The sequence below is a fragment of the Panicum virgatum genome, chromosome 3K, assembly GCF_016808335.1.
Source record: "Panicum virgatum strain AP13 chromosome 3K, P.virgatum_v5, whole genome shotgun sequence".
Classification (NCBI taxonomy): Eukaryota; Viridiplantae; Streptophyta; class Magnoliopsida; order Poales; family Poaceae; genus Panicum; species Panicum virgatum.
The window spans coordinates 19125440-19152694 of record NC_053138.1 but is presented as its reverse complement, the minus strand read 5'-3'; the positions used below and the strand labels follow the sequence as shown (position 1 = coordinate 19152694).

Here is a 27255-nt window from a genome sequence, read left to right as displayed (position 1 = left end):
GTGACCGACCGGGAAGTTCTTCCCGAGTACGCACGAGTGAGGACAAAATGTGCAGAAAACACTTGTGTCGGTCTGTGAGGGCAGTCTATGTCCTAGAAAGCTGCCAGATGTAAGCGGGCTCGGGCTTGGAGAGGCGGGATGTTACACTGTGTATCTGAATTGCTGGGTCAATTTGGAAGACACATATTGAAAACAAATGTAGCCTCTTCATATGGCTAATCCTATAAGATAGGTTACCTACTGCAGATCGAATCATTGGCCGAGGCTGTCAAGCAAATCCTACTTGTCAGTTATGCAAAACAGGGACTGAGTCAAGCTTCCACATGATCGCTGATTGCTCATTCTCATTGCGAGTCTGGGATCAGATTGCACGACACTATAACTTCCAAATGGCGCAAGCACCAGTCCAACCGACACTAACTACTTGTGGAAAAATCTCTCACAATCAAGCTGCGGAGCCAAAAGAACACATCCAAGTCATGATTTATACAGCTTGGGCAAACGGACGGGCAGCCAGTTGGTTGGCCCAGACTCAGTAGCGTCGGTCCCCACAAGGTCACGAGTTTGAACCTCAGCTGTCAGCTGAGGCGAATTTCCGCCTGTAGGTAAAAAAAAATCCTCCTCGCTGTGCTCGCGGCAAGACTTGACCCTCTCGGCCATGGACTAGGGTTCGGGGGGGGGGGGGGGTTCCGCTGCCGGGAGAAGCCGAGTCGCTTTCTCTTAATGAAAAATGGTGAGGTCTGTTCACCTCCCTCGCCGTGTTTTTTTATTTATATAGCTTGGAACTTGTGGAAAGAGCGTGTAGAATTTTTGACCACAAGGAACTATCTGTAGATCAGTTGGTGGCCATCATAAAAAGCGACATCTCCAACTATAGAATGGCCCATGCAACTGATTCTATTGTACATTAGCCTTTTTTCATGGTTTTTTCTTCTACTCAGTTTTTGTTATAGTGGTCTTTGAGTCTGTTCTCTGTAAATATTTTTTTTTCACTCTACTTAAATGAATAGGCAGAGCACCTGCCCTTAACTGCTCAAAAAATAAACTGATAGGGGAATAGAAACACGTGGGAGTGTAGTCAATTTTACTTATTGCGTTTCCTATGAACCGAGAAGGTGGAGAAACCGACAGTGTAATTAATTAGATTTCCGCTGTGAGTTGATTGAACAGGCGTGGTAGTTACAATATTCACGTGCGCTTTATGGTGCTATCAGGGAAAAATAATATTTTTTTATCCTAAAAAGACTGTTCATTTAGAAAATTTCAGATATATGCGAAAGGACATGTAACCTAGTAGTTATAAGAGCCTCGGTAGCACCTGAGGTCCTGGGTTCGACTCCCCATAGGAGCGAGTATTTTGGGATTTAACAGTGTTGTGCATTAAGTGGTAGGCGATGTTTCCGTCGACAGCGAGGCGCCTGTGGTGACTTCGTCAATCTCGAGAATTTGCCGGCTCAGTCTTCGAAGATGCTCATAGGGGTAGAGTTTGCATACATGTGTTTATAGAGGTGTGAGTGTGCGTAAGTTGTGAGTGTCTGAGTTGTACTGTGTAGTCTCGAGAATAAAAAAAGAAAATTTCAAATATATTACTAGTACTGGAAAATGACCAAATTACCTCTAATGAACTATAATAGTTATGATTGAAGATTGTGCTATTTATTTGATTTCCAAGATCCTCAGTAAATCCAAACGAATTGGAACAAAAAAACTAACATCTACTTAAATACTCCTATTTGATTGGCTTCATGTCATTCTCAATGTAATTATTTTTTTATTCGATATTGCCTTAATTAGCTGAATTTTACTATAATCTAAACAAACAATCTTTATGGGATAAAAATGCTAAACGAATAATCTTTGCAGGAAGGAGGGATTACTTGACAAATGCATAGGAAAAAGTTACTTCCAACAGTGAATGCAATTTGAGAAAGCACGATGTATAGGAACCACGGCACGGTGAGGCAAGACACTTACTCCTATTTGGGACTACAACTACACCTGTCCACCAAACTATTTATGGGTAGACCTCGAAGACGGCTCGGACACCTAGAACGGGTATGATTTTGTAATCACTTAATCCAGCTTCAAAAAATAACCTTCTTCGGCTCTTGCTCGTCTTGCTCGACGCCAGGGAGAAGCATGGTGATGATACCTTAATGAGGACAGCTAGCATTACCTGTGGAATGCTCTCTAACATGTCGCCGGCGATGTAAACATCGGCGCTGGTGGAAGCTTTGGCCATAACGTGAGGTAGAATCCAGCACGCTGCACGTGACATGCAGGGACGCCTCTGAGATGGACGAGGCCGCGCCACCGTGCCCCCCGTCGACGCGCCGATCTGGGAGCTCATCCTCTGGAAGACGCCACCGCACTCCTCAACGATGTCCATGGCGAACTTGCTGTCAAAGACCAATGGCTGGGTAGGGTTAGGGATGTAAATAGTTCATTCTTAGGTGCACCTTCAATTTTATTTAGTTCAAATATTTATACTGGTTCTCCAAAATGAGATCTTACTTTGAAGAAATAGTGCAAATATTTAAATTGAAAGGGGTTAGAAGTGCACATAATCACTCTGATTGGCGCCGCCTGTGGTGATGCGCGTGTGATGGTTGGAACCACACATTAATGTCTCTATGACCTGATGAACTGCATGTACTATTCATCGGGTCCGCACTCCGCAGGACTGTTCCTCTAGCTAGCGACCGGCGCGTTGGTGCTTCATGTGCTCGATCGACGGCTCGTTCAGAGAAGGCAATTAATCAAGTTGTAATGCCCGCGAGCTCACCCACAGCAGATCCAAGAACAAGTGGCGGTACTGGTACACCAGCTCAACAACACAGACATCCAAAGTACAAGTGTGCACACTCCACATAAGACTGGCATCCATTTTGCAACAGGGATATGCAAGTTTTCTCAAGCAAATATGCAACACAGTTAATCAAGTAAGCAACCAGAATACAGCGCACCTCAGTAAATCAAGTGATACTTCGGTACACATTGCAATAGAAAGGTATCTAAAGTAATGCGTGCAAATTATGCTCCTCACTTAGACAAGGTACACAAGGCCCTTGCGTTCTTCAAAACTACCCATAGGCAAAGCTCGGTAGCCCCTGAATTGCACCTAGGAGTTCAACGATTCAATATAGAATAACACAAAATAATGAAACATGATAGGGCTTCACATGTGCCCCACATCAGGTCCTAAAGTTCATTATTTCAAATATTTTAATTGTTAGCTAGCACTTCTTAGAAGGCCTGCCCCCCGCCAGAACCATATCTTTGGTTGCCACCACCATAACCGCCACCTCCATAGCCACCACCACCAAAGCCGGCGCCGCCTCCATAGCCACCGTCACCGAAGCCGCCGTCGCCGCCACCACGGTTCCCAGCAGGCCTTTCATTAGCAAAGTTTACACGGACAATGCGTCCTTCAAGTTCCTGCAAGCAACTACTGAGTTATACACTGACATCTTGAAACCCAGCATGGCAGCATTAGTTCCAGGTCTCCATTTAGACAAATGCTGCTACATACTATCAAGTAGTAACTACGCCTAAGACACAGCTAGGTATGCAAGAGGGGTTCATCCGCAAGCCCCAAAATGACATATTTGGAGGCTTGCAGGCAAACCTGCTTGCATCCATTGTTACGCAGCATCAGAGGTCTACTCACCTGACCGTCCATTTTAGTCACAGCCTCCTTGGCATCATCACTATTGCTGAAGTTCACAAAGCCAAAGCCTCTTGACCTTCCAGTATCCCTGTCAGTGATCACACGCGCTGCAACACGCACATATAATATTTTAAAACAGAAAATGAACCATGAAAGAACAGCTCAAAACAATCAGAATTATGCATCTACTGCTAAATTCAATGGCACAAAAGAACATTTAGTAAATACTGACCTTCAGTAACCTCTCCGAAGCTGCAAAATGCTTCTCAAGGACTGGTCGTTAGTACCCCAGGAAAGACCTAACGAAATGACACCAAAGATTAAACATAAAACAAAAGTAATGGTTTGATAGCTTGCTTGTATATACATACATAAATCAAAGGAAGCAAAACAACCAAAACTCACCACCAACGAAAAGCTTGGTGGACATAAGCCGAGCAGCATTGAACAATGCAGGAGACGAGCTGGTGGGGGCACCAGCTGTCAGAGCGCTGTGCCTTAGAAGGCCGCCGAGCTTGTTGAAGGCCGCCATTGAACAACGAATCTGAGCATAACGGAAGATAACGACGAATCTGTGAAACAGATAGACCCGGGCATTCAGTTTTTTCTTTTGAGTTTATCCCGGCCGGTTGATTCGGTGGAGTATATTTTGGTTGAACTAATTGCTTTCGACAGCAGATGAAGCTCTTTAAAAAAGGGTAATTGGTCTGTGGGACATCCTCAAATGATGATTTTGTGCCACACACACTCCATACTTCGAATTTGTGCACAGCACACTGTGATTCTATATTTTTGTTTCCAACACACCGCAGCACATAAAAAGACTTCTTTGCCCTTGAAAAACCGGGCCCACCCGTCAACTCTCCCCGGCTCGCCCCGAAGCCGCGCGCTCCGCCGCACCACCGCCGCCCAGCCGCCGCGCGGAGGGAGGCCGCGGAGCTGCTCCGCTGCCGCGCCGGCTCGATCCGCCGGCGGGCAGCTCCGCGCTGCTCCTCCGCAGACGCGCCGGATCGATCCGCCGGCGGGCAGGACGAGGAGGCGTGGCAAGGAGGCGGCCGCGGCCCGGCGAGCTCGAAGCGCCACGGTGGGCCGGATCCGGCTGCCGCCGCCGGAGTCCGCGCGCTCAGGCCCAATCCATAGCGGAAAGGGGGGCCGAGCGCCGCCATTCGCGCTAGGGAGCTCTGTGCGCCCCGCTCGGGCCGGAGCTCGACCTCGCCGCCTGGGCTGCCGAGCTCGACCTCGCCGCCGGTGGGGGTCGCTTCCTCCCACGCACTGCCGGGCCGGAGGGACCTCCGCCCCTCGACGACCTCGAGCTCGGCTCACCGCACCCGCCGCGCCTGCCGTGCTCCGCCCTCCGCCGCGCGCTCGCCGCCGCCGGAGCTCGAGGTCGGGACACCGCCGGAGCTCGGGGTCGAGGAGGCCACCGCGCTCTCGCCGCAGCTGCAGGGAAGGGAGGAGGGGGCTCGCTCCGCCGCGCCGTCGTGGACGCCGCGAGGAGGGGGCGGAGGCGGGGGAGGAATACCGCGAGGAGGAGCACCAAAGGCGGCCCTCGCCCGCACGCGTGGTGCGGCGCGGCCCTCGCCCGCCCGCGGCGGCGCTTGCCCGCCCGCGCGGGGAAGACGAGGGAGCGCGGCCGTCGGGGAAGACGATGGGGAGAGATGGAGGATGGAGAAGGGGCGCGCGCGCCGGCCGGCTCGGCCGTCGGGGAAGACGAGGGAGCGCAACCGTCGGGGAAGACGAGGGGGAGAGATGGAGGATGGAGGAGGGGGGCGCGCGCCGGCCGGCTCGGCCGTCGGGGAAGACGAGGGAGCGCGGCCGTCGGGGAAGACGAGGGGGAGAGATGGAGGATGGAGGAGGGGCGAGCGCCGGCCGGCTCGGCCGTCGGGGAAGACGAGAGGGAGCGCGGCAGAGGGAGGACAGGGAGAGAGAGGCACGGGGAGGGAAAGGAGGAAGGAGGAGAGGGAGAGAGCTGACGGTGGGCCCGATTTTCCAAGGGCAAAAAAGTCTTTTTATGTGCTGCAGTGTGTTGGAGACAAAAATATAGAATCACAATGTGCTGTGCACAAATTCGAAGTATGGAGTGTGCGCGGCACAAAATCACCATTTGAGGATGTCCCACGGACCAATTACCCTTAAAAAAAATCACAACCGAAGTTATTGCTAGGACTACAGAAACCGCGCAGATCGATTCCCGTTTTCTGGGTTCGTTTCCCGACGATAATCGACACAACAAAGATGAGAGAAATTGATGCCGAGAGGGATGCAAACTGATTTCCGATGATTCTACTCATTTGATTCGGAAGTGACCCTACATCTACGAGGTTTACGGACCGTGAAACTTTGGTGATTCAAATCAAGCAAGCAAATGGATATAAAAAATAAAAATAAAAACAAGCAAAAGAGATCGAGGATTTGAGTGCTTTACTCCGTTGCGTGATGTACCTGCCGGAGACGCGGTCGCCGGCGCTCCTTGATGCCTCCTGCCCCGCAGCTCCCGCAGCTCGCAACCAGCCAACAACGAGATGCGCCGCCGCCGCCGCCGCTCTGATCGCGATTGGGAGCAGGCAGCTAGGGTTTAGGAGCAGCGTTTGCGGATGGGAGGTTTTAGTTTTGCGGATCAGACCGTGGGTGGGCTGGAGAATGTGCCAAGGCCCCAAGTGGGCTGACGTTGGGCTTAGGCACGGGGATTTTGGCGTTTTTTTATATTTTTATATTTTTCAAAATGGTTTTTTTATATAAATATATTTTCGGTTTCACAATTTACAGGTTTATACCCCTACCGCGGCCTACCGCCCGGCAGGGGGGCGGCAGGCTCCCCCCAATATAAAAGCCGAGCCCCCCTCCGCATTTGCAGCAAACAACATCCATAGAGAAAAATGAGAGACGTGGGGTGAGGGAGGGAGTTGCAACAGCGAAACCCTGTCGGATTCCGCACTTGTGATCTGCAGGTAGGTTACGTATGAATCCATTAATATTGTAAAGCAATTTAATTTAATTAATACTATGGTATTAAAATTTCAGTTCAGTATTAAAATTTAAATTTATTACAGACTTGTTTCTAAATGAATGATAAATTAAAATAGAACTAAGTTTTGGATAGTGAAATATAGTATTAAACTTATTTCTAAATATTGTAGCATAAGGCAATGGCTGCCTCCAATTTTGGAGGATTTTCATGGACCGAAGAAAAATCTAGTATAATACTTGAGATCATGATACATCTTGTAATTAGTAAGAAGTTGGATGTATTAGCGGATGGTACGATAGAGATGGTGTTGTCAAAATTAGTTCAGATTAAAGATTTCACATTGTTTCGAGGTATTACAACGCAAGATGTAAATGAACACTTGCTAGAACGTCGGAAGATATACATGAGGGTATGTGAACTAACGAATCATCCTAATGTTATTGGATTCTTACAAAGTACTTGTAAGATATGGATGCGGTCAGAGGTGTATGAGATGCACATTAAGGTAACTCTTATTCAGTTCTAATCCCGTCCGTCCTTTGTAATACATATTTACGAAATAGTAAAATTATTGTGTAATTATATGCTAGGATTACCCTGAGGACACGGAGTTGATTAACAAATCGATACCAAATTTTCGTAAATTGGTATGTATCTTCGGTGGAGTTATGCCGCAAACTAGACGAAGGAGGTGGAAAAGATCTTCGGGTGATAGTTCTTGGCCTCCGCAAGAACAGATGACCGGAGATTCGTCAAGTCATACTGCACCACCTCAAGCACCAACTTGTGTTAACTAGGATGACAATATGGATGACTTCATGCCCCCTAAATCATGTCCTCCAACACATGATGTTCCTCCCCTGTACACGAACCTAGAACCAGAAAAGAGAGAAAGGAAAAGGCAAGAGGTTCGTCAAGTAATGCTGCACCACCTCAAGCACCAACTTATGTTAACTGGGATGACGATATGGATGACTTCATGCCCCCAAAACCATGGCCTCCAACACATGATGTTTGTCCCCCTATACATGAATCTAGAACCAGAAAAGAGAGAAAGAGAAAGTCAAGAGGTTCGTCAAGTCATGCTACGCCATCTGCAGCACCACCATCTGTCAACTGGGATGACGACCTAGATGATTTCATGACATGATCTATAACATATGATGTTCATCGGTTTTAGATTGTGATGTAAATTGTGACGGGACGGCAGACCTCCTGTACATTTAATTGCAATATTTATATGTTTGCTATGTTTGATTGCAATGATTATATTTATTTATGAATCTTGAACCTCGTGTGGCTCTATGATACAATACCACATAGGATACAATGAACAAAATAAAAATAGAACGTTAAACAAAATACCACATAACATATTACATTGAAGGTTTCATTCGTTACAACCAAATTTGAGAGAAATATGCACTGCCAACTAATTAAACAAGACATCTAGACATAGTATATACATAATATACTTAGTTTCGTACACACAAATACATTGCAAGCTGTTACGTGCTCAACTAGATGCGGCGAATTCTTGTAGGTGGAGCCGATCCATCCGTCGGATTCCCGGAAGGTCCAGCCTCGGCAGCAGCAGTGGGTACTGAAAGCTGTGGGCACTTCTTGTAAGTGTGACCGTCTAGTCCACACAAGTTGCAATGTTTTTTCTTCTTTCCAACCTCGGACTCGTCCGTTCCATTCTGGATACGACACGTCTGCCGTCGGCCTATGCCCCTCTTCATAGCTAGACCTGGGATGAGCATTGGATGGGAATTTTTTTGAGTGAATGGTCCTAGAATACTGATGCCGTATATCTCATGACACCAAGTCTGTGCAGCGGCTTCCTTTGTGAAATAGTGAGAAACATATGACGCAGCATCTAACCCAGATACAGAACAAGCCGCGATGACATGGGAGCATGGTAAGTGATGCACCTTTGGCTTTTGGCATCTGCAGAACACCCTCCCGTCAATGGTTATCAAAACTTCTTGAACTACCCTTTGTCTGCGGACACCCTATCTGGTCCTGTCCCTGCATGATACCTCAAACCTTTGCTCTTTTGTGCCCATCGATATAACTGAGTGAAATCGAGCCTTTTCCATCTTTTTTTCCATGTACTCATTGACCCTTCCGCAAAAATGCACTCCTGGATCATGAAGTAAGGAAGCGGCTGATGCGTACCGCTCCCTAAAATACCTTACACATCCATACATGATGAACTCAACAATGCCAACAAGAGAAAATCTATGAACACGACGCATTACCATATTGTAACACTCAGCATGGTTGATCGTCTCGATCCCGTAATGCCTCCCATCTGTGTCATACAGAAGTGACCACTTCTCTTTAGGTGCACCATCAATCCACTGTGTAAATGGTTTGGCACCTCGAACTAATGAATCTGTAGAACGTCTCCTGTTGGATGATGAGGCCTGGCTCTTAAGCAATTCGGCGCTCATGTCATCAATTATACCCCACAAAGCATCGAACTTCCTCTGCTGATTCTGAGTGCACAATCGCTTGAACAAATTCATAAGATCCTTATTCTTGAACCGCTCATAAAAGTTAGCAGCCATATGCCTCACACACCACCTACTGACAACATCTGGCCATATAGGAGGTGAAAATGGACCACCTTCTTGGAGCTGCCTTATAGCTGCAAGTAGACCTGCATGCCTATCACTGATAAGGCAAACATTAGGCCTTCCAGCAACAACATGATTCTTCAGACGTTCAAGAAACCAGTACCAGCTTTCTGTGTTCTCATTCTCAACAAAGGCAAAGGCGATGGGAACTATCTGCTTGTTGCAATCAATTCCGATCGCCGTCAATATTGTTCCCTTATATTTCCCTGTCAGAAAAGTGCCGTCAATACACAGAACAGGAAGGGAGTAAATGAAGGCCCTCACACATGCACCAATACAGAAGAAAGCTCGTAGCAAAATGCTTGGCCCCCCTGACAAGCTCGGTACACTGTATGTATCAAAAGCACTTCCAGGATTTCTGTGCACAATTGCTTCAAGCATACGAGGTAGGTTCTCATATGAAGCCTCATAAGTGCCAAACCGCATCTCAAACACTTTTTGTTTAGCCGGCCAAGCCTTTGCATGGCTGATCACATACTGGAAATTCTGTTCAATGTCCCTAATTATCAATGCAGGCTCGTAATCCATTTTGTCAAGAATCACCCCATACATCTTTTTTGCCACGAAAGTAGATGTGATATTATGGTGATGTCCCACAACACCTGTCAATCTACAAGTATGTGGTGTAATAATTGAATATTCCCAGTGTGTTTTGAACTCCCCCTTGTAGGTATGCACTCGCCATGTACAGTCTCTATCTGCACACCTCACCTCGTATTCTTTGCTGCTAGACTTCAACACTCTGAATTCCTTCCTCAGAGATATAGGCCAGACCTTCACAGCATCCTTCACATCTTCAATAGTACGATACTTTGCCCCTTGTATGACCTCATTCACTCTGTATTCAAACTCTGGACATCTAATATCTTGTACCACTGGATTCCCAAAACCCTCTTCACGCCATTCACCTAGCACTGGGAAGCGCTCATCGTCCGATGAGTCCCCACATTGCTCCATTATTTGTGCATCCTGGTCTTCTTTCTCCATATCCTCCACAATACCAGGTATCCGCTCGCCTTCATCTGCTAAATCTTGTGGTTCTGATTCTGGTTTTGTAGCTTGTACGTTCTATTCTTCTTTATCCTCTTCCAACTCTTCATTCCAGTCATATGTTGTGTGTGTTGATCCTTCACCTAAATCACCGACCTTCTGGTGAATCTGAATTACCATTGCGAGAGGCCACCCTCTTTGAAGAGTTGTGTGCATGTAATGTTTCCATTCTTCCGTACTACTTATAAGCATCAACTCCCAGAAATCCCCATTTATTTCCCAGGAAGTCACAGTATGAACCGTAAGCAAATGAGTCTTTGGATTCACATTGAACTTCCCGTGAAGCCATTTGCGTATAGAACCAAAACTCCTCTCTAGGGGTTTATCTAGACTGCACTGTCTTCGTTCCAATGCTGATAGATTTACTCCATAGGAATCACGAGTAATTCTATAGAAATCACCGTAATGAACTTGAAACGTCACTTTGCTCGACATATCTGGCCATCCAAAGACTTAATTTTAATTAAATCAGTTTCTAAAACCATGGTACGGCTTCAATTATAACTAATAATCCGAACCCTAAGCGGTTACAATTATAAAAAACACTAATTATATAATTAAAAATACAAAAAAATTAGAATGACAAAGTTGAGAAATATTGGTTACCTGCGGTTCGGATCCAAAATCCGGCAGGGCTTCGCTGTTGCAACTCCCTCCCTCACCCCACGTCTCTCCTTTTGCCCTCTATGAATGTTGTTTGCTGCAAATGCAGGTTGGGGGGACCTCGGCTTTTATATTGGGGGGAAGGGAGCCTGCCGCCCCTGCCGGACGGTAGGGGCCTCCATGCGATAAAATACAAATTTTAATTACATATAAGCCCCTACCGCCAGGCAGGGGGCCGGCCGCCCCGCAGACGGGCGGTAGGCCCCCTGCCGCCCCCCTGCCGGGCGGTAGGGGTATAAACCTGTAAATTGTGAAACCAAAAATATATTTCTGTAAAAAATGATTTTCAAAAATATAAAAATATAAAAACGCGGGATTTTGTTTCTTAAGATGGGCTCGGGCAGTCAATTGAACGGAACACAATCCAGACAAGCTCAAACACATACAATTTCATTCGTCGGGAGCAAGGACATGTTTTGTTACGGGGGAACGTATTATGTTCAAATCAATCTCTTCGTGCAAACTATAAAAACTTCAATCTAAATCATCAGATCAACATACAAGAGATCTGGGGGATTGGGTAATTTTACAATCTGGATCCACCCTTCGATTGAGTAATCACACTTTTGCAAATTCCCCTCCCACCTCTATGCGCCCCTCCACTCGGAGAGGTTGATTTGTACCTAATATATTCCCTTATTACGGCTTTAGCTCCTCTGGCTTCCTCTCGAAACGCACCCAAAAGTGCCTCGAGGCGAAAGAGGGTGACTCCGAGGCGAGCGTCGTTCTTCGGCGGAGATTCCACCGGTCTTCTTCTTTTTGGACGGCCGGTCGGTCGTTTAGGAGGAAATGGGCTGCGGAGTCCCCGTGCGGCCATAAATAGGTTAGATACTTATATATCTAGACCTAGGCAGTGGCGAAGCCAGGAATGGAAGGCAGGGGGGCTGGTGACCCTTCTTCTTCCTTGCTCCCTCCCTTCCTTCATCAATGGTCTCCAAAATTTTAGGGGGGGGGGGCTGTGGGGGGCTCCGTGGAGTTTTGGGCAGTAGGGGGGCTGGAGCCCCCTCAGCCCCCCTGTAGATCCGCCCCTGGACCTAGGTGCTGCTTGTCGTTGTCGAGCGACGGAGCTAGAGTTTGCTGGCGACCACTTTCCATCGATTCGTTTTAGTGTTAGTTGGAGAAGATGGAGGTGGATCCATTGTGGCTTGTGTTCCTCTTGCTGATGGTTGTCGTCGACACATCATCGAGGTGGATTTTGCTTGCGAATTGGTTGTCGGTGGCGCATCGCCCTCGGGGGCGGCGGCAGCTTCAGTCGGCCTCGTGTTCTCAGGATGCAGAGGAGGCTGCGGGTGTTGCAGAAGCGAGAGGGATGGATCGAGCTCGACCTTTCTGTGGCGGCTGTTGTCGTTGGTACCAAGCTTGGATCCATGGCCAAGGGAGCTCAGGGTGCGCCCCCGACCGATGGATGTTCGGCGTTGGCCTCAGCTCGTCCATGGCAGTGAGCATCTTCTGCGGTTCGTCAAAGCCTTCATGCGATGGGGTTCTTGTTGGCCTCGGGTTCGGCGGCGACGGCCGGCGCGGGCATTGTCCAGCGGTTGGGAAAGGGTCTAGGGATCTGGTTGTAATTTCTATTTTTCTTGGGGCCCTTTATATTAGTAGAGAAGGACAACTGTCATCCCTATTCCTGCACGGCATACTTGCATGCGGTTGTGTATTTGTACGCTTCTTTAACTCTTAAAACAGGTATACTGGATAAAAAAAAGGACAGATTTTGTTTGGCAAGCTTAACATTCCACAGGTACACCACATGTGCCATTTATTAACACAAGCTACCCAGATATTTATTAACACAAGCTACCCAAATATTTATTACAGGTGTGGTCCTGTAATCACTAAATCCAGCCAGGAAGATTATTTTTTTCTATTCTAGTAGCTCACACGAAACGAATATGGTTGCAGCAGCCCGCAGGCCAGGTAGACCCTTGCATTGATCACTCATCACCGAATGATCGAAGGGGCATCTAGAACCGGCGACACCGATTAGTGATCACGTACGTACGGACACATCTCGGCCGCGTGATCAATCGATCGACAAACGATGGAACACGCGCCTCATCGAGCTGCTTGGCTGGCGCGAGCTCCAATGATTCAGTGGTAACCATGGGCGGGCTCCGGCCTGACTGCTGCCGGCACACTTGGGAAGCCTTTGCGTGCGTCCTCCTCGAAGCCGGTAGAGTTAAACTTTACCACATCGCATGTTTAGTTGCTAACTAAAAGTATTGAACATAAACTAATGATAAAATTGATTGCATAATTTCCCGGCTAATTCATGAGACGAATCTATTAAATCTAATTAATTAATCGTGAATTAATTAGACTTAATAGATTCGTCTCGCCCTAAACGTCTGCAGTTAATTTTATAATTATATCATATTTAGTCCTCCTGACACGAATAACTTTAGTCTTTGGGATCCAAATACCCCCTTAATACTGTAGCGTACTGTTGAGGTGACCATTTCTCACCAATGATCAGACTTCAGATTTTGAGTAGTCCTGTGTATTTGTTCAGTGATAGGCAGCAACGCCCATCAACAATGCGCTTCAATGTATTTGTTCAGGTGTGCATGTGGTGGTTTGCTTTTTATTTTATTTTTAAAAGATCGTCTCAGATCACTGTGTGTTTCTTTTTTTTGAAAAAAAAACTGAAAGCCTGGATAAAATGTGTTAATTAAGAACAAGTCCACGACCCATGATCAATGTTAAATATATGTATTTTCTTAAAAAATGTGAAATATATGTAGGAATACAGAACGAAAGAATCACGTACGTGGAAATAAATAAAATAAACTGAGTAGGCACAATACTACAATAGGAATAATCTCTCCCGGCGGCCCACCCAATGTAAGCACATTATTACGAATTAACACCACAACAGGGCAGCAAATTTACTGGGAATTACAAACCCACTCAATCCATACCATTTTAACCATTTGCTCGCAAGACATTTTACGGGTAGACCTCGATGATGGATCTAGCGCCTAACACTGGCGATATCTTGTAGTCGCTGAATCCAGCTTCAAAAAATATGCTTTTCCACTCTTGCTCATCTCGCTCGATACCATTTACAAGTGTCATATATAGATCGAACAAGGCCTGCATCTCCCTTTGCTTCAAGTTTGATGATCCTTCTTCTACCACGATATCTATGATTATCACCTTTCCTCCCTCCTCTCTCGGTGGAATAGCTTTCTTGCAGTTCTTCAGTATCTTGACACACTCCTCGTTGCCCCAGTCATGCAAAACCCACTAAAAGATTGCAACGAGTAAGTGGGGAGGAAAAACATTTTAAACTTGTTAGCTTTGTCCTATTCATGTATTCATGAACTACTCATTTTTTATTGTCGTTCTAAATGTACTCCCTCCGATTCTATTTATTTGTTGTTAAGACAAAAGGATTTAGTTGTTTTTGTGAAGAAACTTCTGTCGGAAACACAAATAAACAAATACAGAGGGAGTAGCAGATACCTATATTTAGTACATATATTGAACACATGCAAGGGTGTATCTACTCCTTCGGTTTTTTTTTTAACTTTTTCGCACCGCCATTTCAAATTAATGCCTCTAGCTCACGTTCGGACGCTGTATACCTGGTTCACATCTCCACCCTTTGAAGCTGGTAAAAAGAAGCACAAATAATAATACACCAAGGCCAACAAATAGTATTGTACCTTGAGGAACATAGCATCCGCCGGTGGGACGCTCTCAAACATGTCGCCGGCGATGTACTGCACGCCGGTGTCGCTCGGAGCCTTGGCGACGACGTGGTCCAAATCCAGCACACTACATTTCACACCAGGGAACGCCTTGGAGATGGCCTGCGCCGCCGCGCCGAGGCCCCCGCCGACGTCCACTAGGGAGCTTATCCCCAGGAAGGCACCTGGGTACTCCTTGATGGCGATGTCCATGGTGAAGTGGCTGTCCGAGACCATCGAGTCGTTGACGAGCGCGTCGAAGGTGGCGTCACGGCCGGCGTGCTCCCACACGGTCAGGCCGTGCGTGTGCTTGAAGACGCACGGCTCCGGCAGCTCCTTCTGAAACCATGTGCCGAGCTCGAGGAACGGAGATACGAAGGCTGGATCGAGTATCATGGCGGTGAAAGGTGCAAGGTTCTGCTGGGAGCCGACGAGGAGGCGGGACACCGGCGTCAGCGCGTACACGGGTTCGCCGCCGCCCGGCGGGCTCTGGTCGGCGCTGAGGACGCCGGTGGCGGCGAGCACGCGCATGAGGCGACGCAAGCAGGGAATCTTGGATGGGTGGAGCTTGACAGCGGCGACTACCTGCGGGAGGGTGGCGCCGCCGCCATGGCTGTGGATGGCATCGGCAATGCGGAGGTCCAGAGCGGATTTGAGCGCCATGGACTTGATGTAGCCGAAGGTGTTGTGCCAGAGCTCGAGCTGAGCGTCGAGCAGGGCTTGGTTAGTGCTCGTGGTGAGCGCCATAGTGCTCGTGGTGACCGTCAATGCGGCATACATGTGCCTCTATATAGATGTGGAGTAATCCTAAGTACAGTTTTATTAAAAAAAACAAATACTCTACTTAAATGCAAACACGGACAGCAACCACCTACTTTAGTAACAAGTCATTAATCAACTACGCCACTGTTTGGATTAGCTAATATGGTTAGCTAGCCACTAATGAATAATTCTTTTTTTTTGAACTAGCTAATCTTTAGCTACCTAACCAATTATATTAGCTAGCTAACCATTAGCTAGAGGATCCAAACAGGGTCTAATTAATCTCTGTATAAGCAACTAGCACATACTATATGCGACAGATTTTGAAAGCTCAGAAACCGTGAGAGATCAATTAGAATTGTGAGTATGAAGAGATTAGAGATGGCCTGTGAAATTTTTGTACAAAAACTTGTATGCTATCTGGAATACCAAAATTATCATTTTGTGTGTGTGTTGAAATTTGGATTAGAGAACTTCTCTAGATGGTTATTACCTTGCAAGTTCCACTGTTAACAACCTTTTGCAATTTACTGCATCTTAAGTTGGTTGGTACTCCTACTTGTCAGATTCGTACATGTTGCCACTCGTGCCCTCAACTAGCGTCGATGTCATCAGGTGGGGAACCAAAAAGCGACGTCGTCTAGTCCATGGCAAATCAAAGAACCCACCCACCCAAGATCACAAGTCCTCTGATTGAACCTACCAGCGCCAAAATAGTAGCTAAAAATGCAGGCAGGTATGCGCAGTTAAACAGGTACAGGTGAGACGTGCTGTTCCAACATTCATATAAAATTCTCTAATTCAGGGCACGTTTACCTCGAGAAAGCGACTGGTCGCATCGCATCATGTGGAATCCGAGCAGGTAGTTGAGATTGAGAAGTCGCTTTAATTTCTCCTCCCTCCGTTTCAAATTATAGATCGTTTGACTTTTTCAACATCAAATTTGACCACTCGTCTTATTCAAAAATTTATGCAAAACTCTATTTTTTTGTTGTGAATTGCTTTATCAATACAAGTTCTTCAAGAGTGATTTAAATCTGACTATGTTTGCGCAAATTTTTTAAATAAAACGAGTAGTAAAAATCCGTCCGTGCTCCTCCTCCTCTCCTTTGGGGGATAAAAATTGCAGCAGCCGAACAGGCGAGCGCTGTGGCCGTGGCCGACGAGGCGACCAGCGAGAAAGCAGCGAATCGGCAGGCAAAGGGCAGAGCGGGAGCGGGAGCGGGAGCAAGAGCAAGAGCAAGAGATGACGGGGGACCTTTCTTTTGCTCAATTGCACGTCGCAACGTGTGTAGTCCTTGTAGTAGTTGGGCTTCAGCCTCTTCATTTAACAGACATACTCTTCTTATATCCGAATTCGATATCTGAATAAAGTATCCGAATTAGTATTCGATCTTCGAAAAAACATCTGGATATATATCTAAAAAATAATATTTGAATCACTATCCGAGCTCTTTCGGTCGATTGGTCGGTTAGAAAATATCCGTACCATTTACATCCCTACTCAGCATCTTAAGAAAGCAGAAAACACGCTTTCAGAAAGCGGGCACCACGACAAACCGACGAACATATTTGAAATCCACACAAGCACATCATGCCAGCTAAACCACGTCCACCTGGTTGCTTGGTATCATGCGATGGGTCCGGCAGCTCGCGCTGCAGCCACTGTTTGCCAGGCTGAAAGAAGGGGGAGACGATGGTTGGATGGAGGAAGAGAGCGGCGAGTGGCGCAAAATGCACAATGTTCTGCGAACAGACGAGGAGGCGGGACATATTGTTGTGATCCGTGGCTCGTCGTCAGTCGTCACCGCTACCGCCGGCGGCGAGTGCTGGACGCGCTGAAGACCCCGCGGTGGTGAGCACGCGCATGAGGCGACGGCGCGACGCAGGTAGGGGACGGATCTTGGACGAGTGCAGCGTGACCTCGGAGACTATTTGCGGGAGGGTGGCGCCGCAGCTGCTGTGGAGGTGGATGGCCTCGGAGGTGGACTGCAAATCTGGCCGCAGCCCGTAGGCCAGGTAGACCTTGATCGTCGGAAGGGCATCTAAAACCGGCCATACCTTTGCTCACCAATGATCGACTTCAGACTTTGAGTCCTGTGTATTTGCCAAGTGATAGGCAATAACGCCCATCAACATTTCGCTCCAATAATGTGCAATATATGTAGAAATACAGAACGAAAGAATCACATAGGTGGAAGAATAAACTGTGAGCAGGCACAATACTACAATAGGGATCTCTCCCACCCAATGCAAGCACGCATTATTACGGATTAACACCACAATAGGGCAGCAAACTTACTGGGAATCACAAACCCACACAATCCATACCAGTTTAACCATTTGCTGGGGTGACATTTTACGGGTACAGCTCGATGATGGATCTAGCACCTAACACCGGTGATATCTTGTAGTCGCTGAATCCAGCTTCAAAAAAGATGCTTTTCCACTCTTGCTCATCTCGCTCGATGCCATTTATAAGTGTCATAAATAGATCGTACAAGGCCTGCATCTCCCCTTGCTTCAAGTTTGATGATCCTTCTTCAACCACCATATCTATAATTATCACCTTTCCTCCTTCCTCTCTGGGTGGAATAGCTTTCTTACAATTCTTCAGTATCTTAACACACTCCTCGTTGCCCCAGTCATGCAAAATCCACTAAAATATTAAAACAAGTAAGCGAGGAGAAAAACATTCTAAACTTATTAGGTTTGTCCGGCAAAATCCAACCGGTTGTTGTTTGAGTCGAGTTAGAGAGGAATTGTATGGTCGTTTGGCCGGTGGTGGTGTCTTGTTGGTTGTTGTGATGCCCAGTCTGGGTGTTGTTTCTTCTTTTTAATATAATCGGCAGCTCTCCTGCCTGGTTTGTTTCAAAAAAAAAAAATAGGTTTGTCCTTCTCATGTAGCATTGAACTACTCATCTTTTATTGTTGTTCTAAATGTATGAAGAGATGTGAAAGGGCATGTAGTCTGGTTTTGGGTTTGACTCCACGTGAGAGCGAATATTCTAGATTTTAACGACATTGTACTTTCAGTGGTAGACGACGTTCCTGTCGATAGTGAGATGTCTGTGGTGACTTCCACTACAAGAAACCATTTAATCTTTGACAAATTCTGACGAAATTTTTGTAACGTTTTTAGAGATCGTCATGGATATGCAATATGGATATAAGGCCCATAACACAGTGACATTTTTTTCGATTTCGTCATGAAGCAGCCCATAACCTGTGACATTTTAGCAAATATTAATTAATTTAGAATTATTATCATGTATAGCACAAGGGGAGGAAACAAAAATAGAAAAAGAAAAAGAAGCACAAAAAGGGTTTGAACAAGAGACCTTAAACAAGAGATGTTTGAGACATACCACCACACCACACATCCTTTTGTGCTCAAAGCTGGTTTTAGGTCTTTTTATAATATAATTTTAGCTCAAAACTGATTTTAGATCCTTTTTATATTTTTTTGCTCGACTCGCTAGGTCACCCGGGGACGATGGGGTTCGAACCGCGATCTCAGGGAAGAGGGACTCGCGCCTTACCACTACACTACTCGACCAAATAGCTGCTCACCAAAAATAAATAACGATAAAAAAATTGGAAAAAAGGGTACGGAGCATTCAAAACTGTGGCGCCATACCACTATACTACAACTTTAGTTGATGGTATTGGTATTACGCTTTATATACTAACATTTGTGCTTTAATTTGGAGAAATTAAAAAATAAGTGAGGCAAGTTGATGGTATTGGTATTACGCTTTATATACTAACATTTGTGCTTTAATTTGGAGAAATTAAAAAATAAGTGAGGCAATAGGGAATCGAACCGTGGTCTTCAGCATAAGATGCGCAAAACCATAACCATCTGCGCTACGCCTTCTGTTGTGACAAAAACTGGTATTGCGCTATTTATACAAGTATCCCTTATTGTAATTCAGAGAAAAGAAGAGATGCATTGGGTGACGGGGATTCGAACCCGGTTCACGGAGTTGAGAAACGGGCGCCCTACCAGCGCTTCGTTTGTGAGGATGATGGGTAATAAATTATATATATATATTTTTGTAACGTAGTCTGTAATGAAGAAGATGTGTGATTCATATTTTTCTTTTTAACCTGGAATTAAATATTATAATTGGTATTTCTCCCTCATAAGAACTCCAAATTTGATGATTCTTTTTTCTAAATTTTTCTAAAATCATGAAATTTCATTTAATGGCAATTTTTTTAATGTTAATTACTATTTCCTGGATCTTTTTCATACAGCTTGTTTTTTACCACCTAAATTCAAAGTATAAAAAAATATGTTTTTTTCATAAAAAATTGGTAATGTAAGTTCATATTTTCTAATGTTATGGTAAAAATAAGGTTGTGTCCAAATTTGAGGTGCATACGAACGATGAGGTATTCAAATCTCAAAGTTTTGACTTGAATTACATGATACTGTATGAGAGATGTATCCATTATGAATAATGTATACTTCAAACATCATAAAATTTTAAAACAATTTTATGTCAAGATTATACAATCACAAAAATGATCCTATGACAATTTATAGAATTTTTTAGAGAAGTTTTGGATATTATTATTATTATTATTTTATAATAAGTTTGCAAGTAGAAGTTTGACTTATCCCTAGTAAACATTTGGAAGTTTGAACTATTTTCATGACATGAGCTATAATAGAACAGAGAAACTTAAAATATATTTTTGAGGGATTTTTCGGATATTATTTGAGATACATATAGTTCAATGCGTAGTTACTTTCAATAAACTTGCAGAAATTCATTTAAACTATTAAAAATAGTAAATGAGTTTTAAAATTATTGAAACTTGTTCAAGATAACTTATATAGATTCTAGTACATATAAAAAATACATTGGTGTGCATAAGATTATTATTTTTATATATTACTTCACAATGGTTTTACAAAATGAAAAGGAAAAAGAAAAATATTAAGCAGGGAAGAAATGAAGTAGGCCCATTTCAGCCCAAATAGCCCAACAATTACTGACCGTCCATCGCCGATCGGACAAATCTCATCGCATCCCCATACTATAAAAGCGGTCTCAGGAACCCTAGCACCACCCATCCCCCCACGGGCAGATCCATTCCCCTCTCTCCCTCCACTCAGCCCCCCACCCCAAATCCTCCTCTAGCCAGTTGGCGTCCTTCGCCGGCGGCCGCTCTCCTGCGGGGCGCTTCTCTGCGTCCGGGCTGTGCGCGCGACGCCTTGCAGCTGCGACTGCCCAGTGCCCCCTCTCCCTCAAGTCCATCACCCCAGGTGAGCTGTCCATTCCCATCCCTCTTCTCAGATCTTGCTGCTGTAGCCCTCTGATCTGTGTCGGCACGCCTGCCTCCCGGAGCCCCACCTCATGGCGCTGCGTCGCGCCTGCTTGGGTGCCCCGCGTGGCCTGTGGTGGGCCCGCCGCCGTTGCTCATGCGCCTCGTGCAGCGGCGCCAGCCGGTCTGATGGCCGTTCCTTCCCTAATCGGCTTCCATCTCTCACCCTGGAGCTTGGAGCTTGGAGGCCTGGGTTGTCAAGAGAGAGAGGATGAACTGATTAGCCACCATGCACGCATATGCTCTACAGGTAGCCGTCCGGCACGCGGAGCCCCTGACGGAGCCGCAGGCGATCGGCCACTGCGGCGTGCAGCAGTGGGCGACGGAGGCGGAGACAGCGCTGGACCACGAGTTGCAGGCGATGCACCGCTCCGTCTCGGAGGCCGTCTCCTCCGACACGGAGACTTCATCAGATAAGTAAATATGGGATTCGTAGTCATGGAATTCGTACAGACAAACATTTCTTCAGTTAGTTTTTCCCTATGCAATTCGTAGATATGGAACGTACGATTCAGAAATAATTGTGCCCCTGCATTTGACTTAGCTATTTTTCCCACAAATCCTTAGCTCACGTGATAACTATAATTAGTTTGCCTATTGCAGGGTGCTGCTGATGTCCTTTAACTTATTTTGCAATCATTTAGATCACTAGCAATGTCAATTCATTAACACGATATAGTCACAAATAACTAGTGCCATTAAACTTTTCTTTTCAGCATAGAGGTTGCCCTTATGCTAGTCATAGAGATTGCCCTGATGCTAGTTCGCTTTCAACTAGCTGGCAGTGCCTGCAACTTCTGCTCTTGGATACAAGTAATTGTTTTGGCGTGGTGCAGAAGCCTAGCAAACAGCTCAGGCTCTACTTTTAGGTGAGCAGTAGTTCAACAATTTGATTGCAATGTCTTTGAAACACCTCTATCAATTTGAGTGCCACATATTTCTGAGTGCCACATATTTCCTAGTGCCACACTTAGCTTTTAACACAAAAAAAAAGAGTACACTGCTACTGATTTGCGGTCAATTTAATTGTGATGCTCATCCTGCCACACGTGCTTCTTGATTGAACAGAGCTCTGATTATTTATAGATGTAGCGGTACTCTAGTGTGTAGCAGGTCTCATTTGGTGTCCTAATTATCACTAGTGTCAATTGTCGAGCATAATATTTTAATTAAGTCTACAGCATTAATTCCACTATTATAATTGAACCAGTTTGTGCTAGTATCAGTAATTTCCATCACAAATATCCCTCTGATTAATATTTGTCAATGTGAATTGCGGCTAGTTTCAGTAGTTTCCATCACAAATATTGTCCTCGGATTAATATTTGGCAATGTGCTCTTTTCATGTTAGGATGAAATGGAACGAGGAACAAACAGTGAGAAGAGATTGGAATTTTGAAGGCAAATGCAGGAATTTTTGCTATTTTTGTTTCTAGTATTGCTTTTGATGCAAGATGAATGTAACTTGCATGTAAATTTTGAGGTGCTTCTCAATGTAAATACGAGATATTGTATTTGATTTGATGCTGTGGTAAATGGTCTGACAATTTTGGTATGTATTCTGGGCTGTCATGACCATTCTAATAAAAGGGTTGAAAATCAGGCCCAATTTGGTGGCCCACTAAATTGGGCCCAGGCTGTGCTGCTGATGTCACTTGCCATGTCACCTGCCGTTTCGATTGCCACGTCGCCTGCTATGTTAGCACCACTTTTTACGTCATTGACATGTCAGCAGCCATGTTATTGACCATGTCATCATGGCTATCCACGTCATCGCCAAGTCAACAGCCACGTCATCCTCCATGTCATCAATGTGTGACATGGCAATTGAATCTGTGACGAAAATTATACTGTTTGTGACGTTTATTTTTGTCACAGAAAATGGGTTTGGGTTGGGCTTTGGGGCCGGGGACATTCTATGACGGTTTCAAAACGTCATGGATGAAGCAATTTATGACGAAATTTTAAGGAACGTCACTAGATGTGATCTGTGACGCTCAATACATGACGCAATTTGAGATCGTCATAGATATTGTTTTATGACGGTTTTTTAGTGATTTGTGACGAAATTTAATCGTCATGGATTAAATGGTTTCTTGTAGTGTTCCTCATTCTTGAGGATTTGCCGGCTCCCTTCGAAGATGCTCATAGGGATAGAGTTTGCGTATGTGCGTTCAAAGGGGTGAGTGTGCGTGTCTTGTGAGTGTCTGAGTTGTACTTTGTAATCTTAGAAAATTTACAAAGAGATGCCTATATTTAGTATATATATATATATAGAAGAAACATTTTTATACCTTATATTAATAAGTTTTGGTATCTCTCAAGTTATAATAGGTGCTCTCACAAGCTGCTGGCTTGTGGAGCTCCCTCTCAGCATCTAGTAGATCCAGGTTCAAGCCCTGCTTCCTTCTTAAGTTTTTTTTATCAATCAAGTTATAATTAGTAGTAGTAAAAGATCTCAATGAACTGTCAAAGTTAATCAAGTCTTTAAGGTATCTAGGTTGAGCCATGTCGCTTCGGTTCCATGTATATCTGCAATGGCAGAACACAAATTAACCCCTCTTTAATTTAGCTCACGTTCGGCCACTGTATATCTGGTTCGCATTTCCACCCTTTATTTGAAGCTGGCAAAAGGTAGCACGAATAATAATACACCAAGGCCAGCAATAATAAGAACAAGGAAAATAGTCAAACAGACGTTGTACCTTGAGGAACATAGCATCCGCCGGTGGGATGCTCTCAAACATGTCGCCGGCGATGTACTGCACGCCGGTGTCGCTCGGAGCCTTGGCGACGACGTGGTCCAAATCCAGCACACTACATTTCACAGCCGGGAACGCCTTGGAGATGGCCTGCGCCGCGGCGCCGAGGCCCCCGCCGACGTCCATCAGGGAGCTTATCCCCAGGAAGGCACCTGGGCACTCCTTGATGGCGATGTCCATGATGAACTGGCTGTCCGAGACCATCGCGTCGTTGACGAGCGCGTCGAAGGTGGCGTCGCGGCCGGCGTGCTCCCACAAGGTCAGGCCGTGCGTGTGCTTGAAGACGCACGGCCCCGGCACCTCCTTTTGAAACCATGTGCCGAGCTCAAGGAACGGAGATACGAAGGCTGGATTGAGTGCCATGATGGTGAAAGGAGCAAGGTTCTGGGAGCCGACAAGGAGGCGGGACACCGGCGTCAGCGCGTACACGGGTTCGCCGCCGCCACCCGAAGGGCTAGGATCGGCGCTGAGGACGCCGGTGGCGGCGAGCACGCGCATGAGGCGACGCAAGCAGAGAATCTTGGATGGGTGTAGCTTGACCGCGGCGACTACCTGCGGGAGGGTAGCGCCGCCGCCATTGCTGTGGATGGCATCGGCAATGCGGAGGTCCAGTGCGGATTTGAGCGCCATGGACTTGAGGAAGCCGAAGGTGTTGTGCCAGAGCTCGAGCTGAGCGTCGAGCAAGGCTTGGTTCGTGCTCGTGGTAAGCGCCATAGTGCTCGTGGTAACCGTCAATGCGCCATACATGTGCCTCTATATAGATGTGGACTAATCCTAAGTAGTACACTTTTTATTAAAAAAACAAAATACTCTACTTAAATGCAAACGTGGACAGAGACCACCTACTTTTTAGTAACAAGTTATCAATTAACTATGAGCCTGAACCTGTTTGGATCCTCCACAATTAATGTTTAGCTAGCTAATAATAATTCTTCTTTAGCTAGCTAACAATTAGCTAGGTGTATTTGGATCCACAAGCTAATTGGTGGTTGTTTAATAAAATAGACTATACTACCCTTTACGTTTTGGTGCTAGCACCATTAGCCGGGTTCAAGCAGCTAATGGGATACTATAGTTCCAATTAGCTACGGAGTAGGCGGCTGAGTTGTTTGAATCCCTAATAGCTAGATTTAGCTAGCTAACCATTAGCTAGAGGATCTAAACAGGGTCTAATTAATCTATGTATAAGCAACTAGCCCAATACTTTGTTCGGCTGGTTTAAGAAGCTGGCTGGTTTCAGTTGATTCAATATAGTATTTTGTGAGATGTGAGTATGAAGAGATTAGAGATAGCAACTTTTCAGTGATTAAGAGCATCTCCATCAGATTACTTATCTCTATCTCCAATACAAAAAAATTGTCCTTTTGGCAATGGGAGGTGCTCAACAGATTACCAATACATCACATTACCAAAATATTTTTTGGTGATTACCGAAACACACATCCCTCTTGCTCATTAGATATAGGAAATTTCTTCCTCTGTCCTATCCTTTGAGTTATCTGCTACGACACTGGTTACAAAAAACACAAAAAGTATTATTAATGATGGAGAGAAAAAATATATAGGGTATGTTGTATGAGAGATGAGTAATCTACTGGAGATGCTCTAAGGGTCCGTGAAATTTTTTTACAAAAACTTGTTTGTTATCTGGAATACCAAAATTATCACTTGTGTGTGTGTGTGTGTGTTGAAATTTGGATTGGAGAACTTTTCTAGTTGGTTAGCTTGCAAGTCCCACTGTTCCAGTGTTAATAACCTTTTACAATTTAGCGTCAATATAATGTCATCAGGTGGGGCTAGGAGAGGGGGGGGGGGGGGGGGGGGGGGGCGGAGATGCCCGTTGTCTAGTCCATGGCAAATCAAAGAACCCACACAGTCTCAAGATCATGGTCATCTGATTGAACCTACCAGCTTTGGCCAAAATAGTAAGTTAAAATGCAGACAGGTATGTGCAGTTAAACAGGTACAGGTGAGACGTACTGTGCCTGCATCTCTATATCTACTATTTCTAATGCAACCAATGATTTCACTGGTCTGTCATTCAGAATCCAAATTGGGATCCAGAAAAATCAATAGGAATCTTAATCGTAACCCTAGAGAATCAATCCGAATCCCCATAGGAAACCAGATAATTAATACATCGCATGGTCATGGCATGGGTTGTATATAGAGTTTCCATAAAAAAAAATAATGGTATCATATAGTTATGGATTAAATTTATACTACTTATAGCAACGCATGGGTACTATGCTCAATTTATATAAAACTCTCTAATTCATAGCACGTTTACCTTGAGAAAGCGACTAATCGCATGGCATCATTTCAGAAGTCGAGCCGAGGTGGTAGTTGATATTGAAAAGTCGCTTTAACTTCTAGTAAAAATCCCTCTCCTCTATAAATGACCAAACATGCCGTCCAGCACGGCACGGCACAGACACGGTATAGCACGTCACGGTTGAACACGACACGATTAGGCACGGATAGCTAATAATTGTGTCCTGTCGTGCCGTCACGACGTGCTAGTGCCACGGCCCATGCATGCACGTACAGATGTGCCAGGCCGGCACGATGGCACGGTCAGCCCGGTGCGGCCGTGCCTGCCCAGTCCCGGTGCAGCGGCGGTGATCGGGAAGACGAGGTGCAGGAGGCTTCGGCGGCGGCGGCCAAGGCATAGAGTTCCTGGAGGCTGCACCCGAGACGGCAAGGGGTCGGACGGCCGCGGTGGCACCTGGGACGGCGAGGGGCCGGAGAGCTGCGGCCGGCACGGCGTGCCGGCAAGGGGTGGAGAAGTGGGAGGGCCGCGGCCGGCACGGCGAGCCGACGAGGCGGCGGCCAGCGAGAAAGCAGTGGGTCGGCACTCGGCAGGCAAGGGCAGTAGAGCGCGAGCAAGAGCAAGGGGCCTTTGCCCCGGAAATCCAATTCCACCAGCGCGCGTTTGCAGGCTTCCTAGCGCACGATGAGAGAACAACGCAAGCTGCCTAGGCTTCCTAGCTTGTGTATGTCTATGAGACAGTCAGATAGGCTAAGCTGTCTAGCTTGAGTACGTATATGTGATCGAAATTCTCATGCACAAGTATTTAGTTACATTTTTTTCTTTTCCTTTTCTAAGGTGTTCCTTTGAGTTCTGCTGTTAAACTAAGTTCTTTTTTCGGTTTTTTTTTGAAAGAAGATAGTTCCTGTTTTTATAGAAAGCCATAACGTTTTGTCAAGTTATTATAAACAGCTGGGGATACCAGCTTGCCAACGAAGTTTAGAGAAACGACAAATCAACAAAAGAACTAAAAGGATGGTAAAGCCATCAGCAGAAGATCTCTTCAGCATCAGCGCCAGTGCATCTCTTCTGCGAGAAATTTCTTGTCCAGCTTGCCACGCAGTCTCGGCATTCCCCTAACTTCCGTCGGTCTTCATCACACAGAAGAATTTCCCATTTCTACAAAAGGATATTAGATTTGTACAAAATATCAATTGCCGACACTGGGAACTTTCCTTCCATTCTCATTTTATTTCTACACACCCATAAAGACCATGCAACAATTGCGAATTGAAAAAGCTTTAGATCAAAATCAGAACAGCCTAACGGCATCCACCCCCTGAGGAAGTCAGTCTAGGTAGAAGGAGTTCTGTCCCAACCCAGGGCTTCCTTGAAGCAACTCCACACGCAAGATGAGATAACACAACCAAAAAGTATGTGTTCAACAGTTTC

The 27255-nt window shown here is 45.8% G+C and overlaps 2 protein-coding genes and 1 pseudogene across 2 annotated transcripts; all 3 read right to left on the bottom strand.

Annotated features, from left to right (window-relative positions):
- Positions 1-2908: 2908 nt before the first annotated feature.
- Positions 2909-6273, bottom strand: LOC120698125 (annotated as a pseudogene).
- Positions 6274-13748: 7475 nt separating this feature from the next.
- LOC120698124 (O-methyltransferase ZRP4-like) lies at positions 13749-15446 on the bottom strand. The gene is made up of 2 exons (XM_039981611.1): positions 14665-15446; positions 13749-14242 (listed from the first exon to the last, which is right to left on the bottom strand). The coding sequence occupies exons 1-2, from the start codon at positions 15433-15435 to the stop codon at positions 13943-13945; spliced, it is 1071 nt and encodes a 356-aa protein (XP_039837545.1). The 5' UTR covers positions 15436-15446; the 3' UTR covers positions 13749-13942.
- A 2250-nt stretch (positions 15447-17696) lies between these two features.
- LOC120701292 (O-methyltransferase ZRP4-like) lies at positions 17697-24266 on the bottom strand. Its single transcript, XM_039985405.1, has 2 exons — positions 23496-24266; positions 17697-18109 (listed from the first exon to the last, which is right to left on the bottom strand). The coding sequence occupies exons 1-2, from the start codon at positions 24264-24266 to the stop codon at positions 17810-17812; spliced, it is 1071 nt and encodes a 356-aa protein (XP_039841339.1). The 3' UTR covers positions 17697-17809.
- Between the last annotated feature and the right edge of the window lie 2989 nt (positions 24267-27255).

What these genes read in the sequence shown, in the direction of transcription:
- LOC120698124 (XM_039981611.1), bottom strand. Translation starts at nt 15,435, where the DNA reads ATGGCGCTCACCACGAGCACTAACCAAGCCCTGCTCGACGCTCAGCTC. An exon ending in CGGATGCTATGTTCCTCAAG is followed by an intron (nt 14,243 to 14,664) that starts GTACAATACTAT and finishes GCAATCTTTTAG; the next exon opens with TGGGTTTTGCATGACTGGGG.
- LOC120701292 (XM_039985405.1), bottom strand. Translation starts at nt 24,266, where the DNA reads ATGGCGCTTACCACGAGCACGAACCAAGCCTTGCTCGACGCTCAGCTC. An exon ending in CGGATGCTATGTTCCTCAAG is followed by an intron (nt 18,110 to 23,495) that starts GTACAACGTCTG and finishes TTAATATTTTAG; the next exon opens with TGGATTTTGCATGACTGGGG.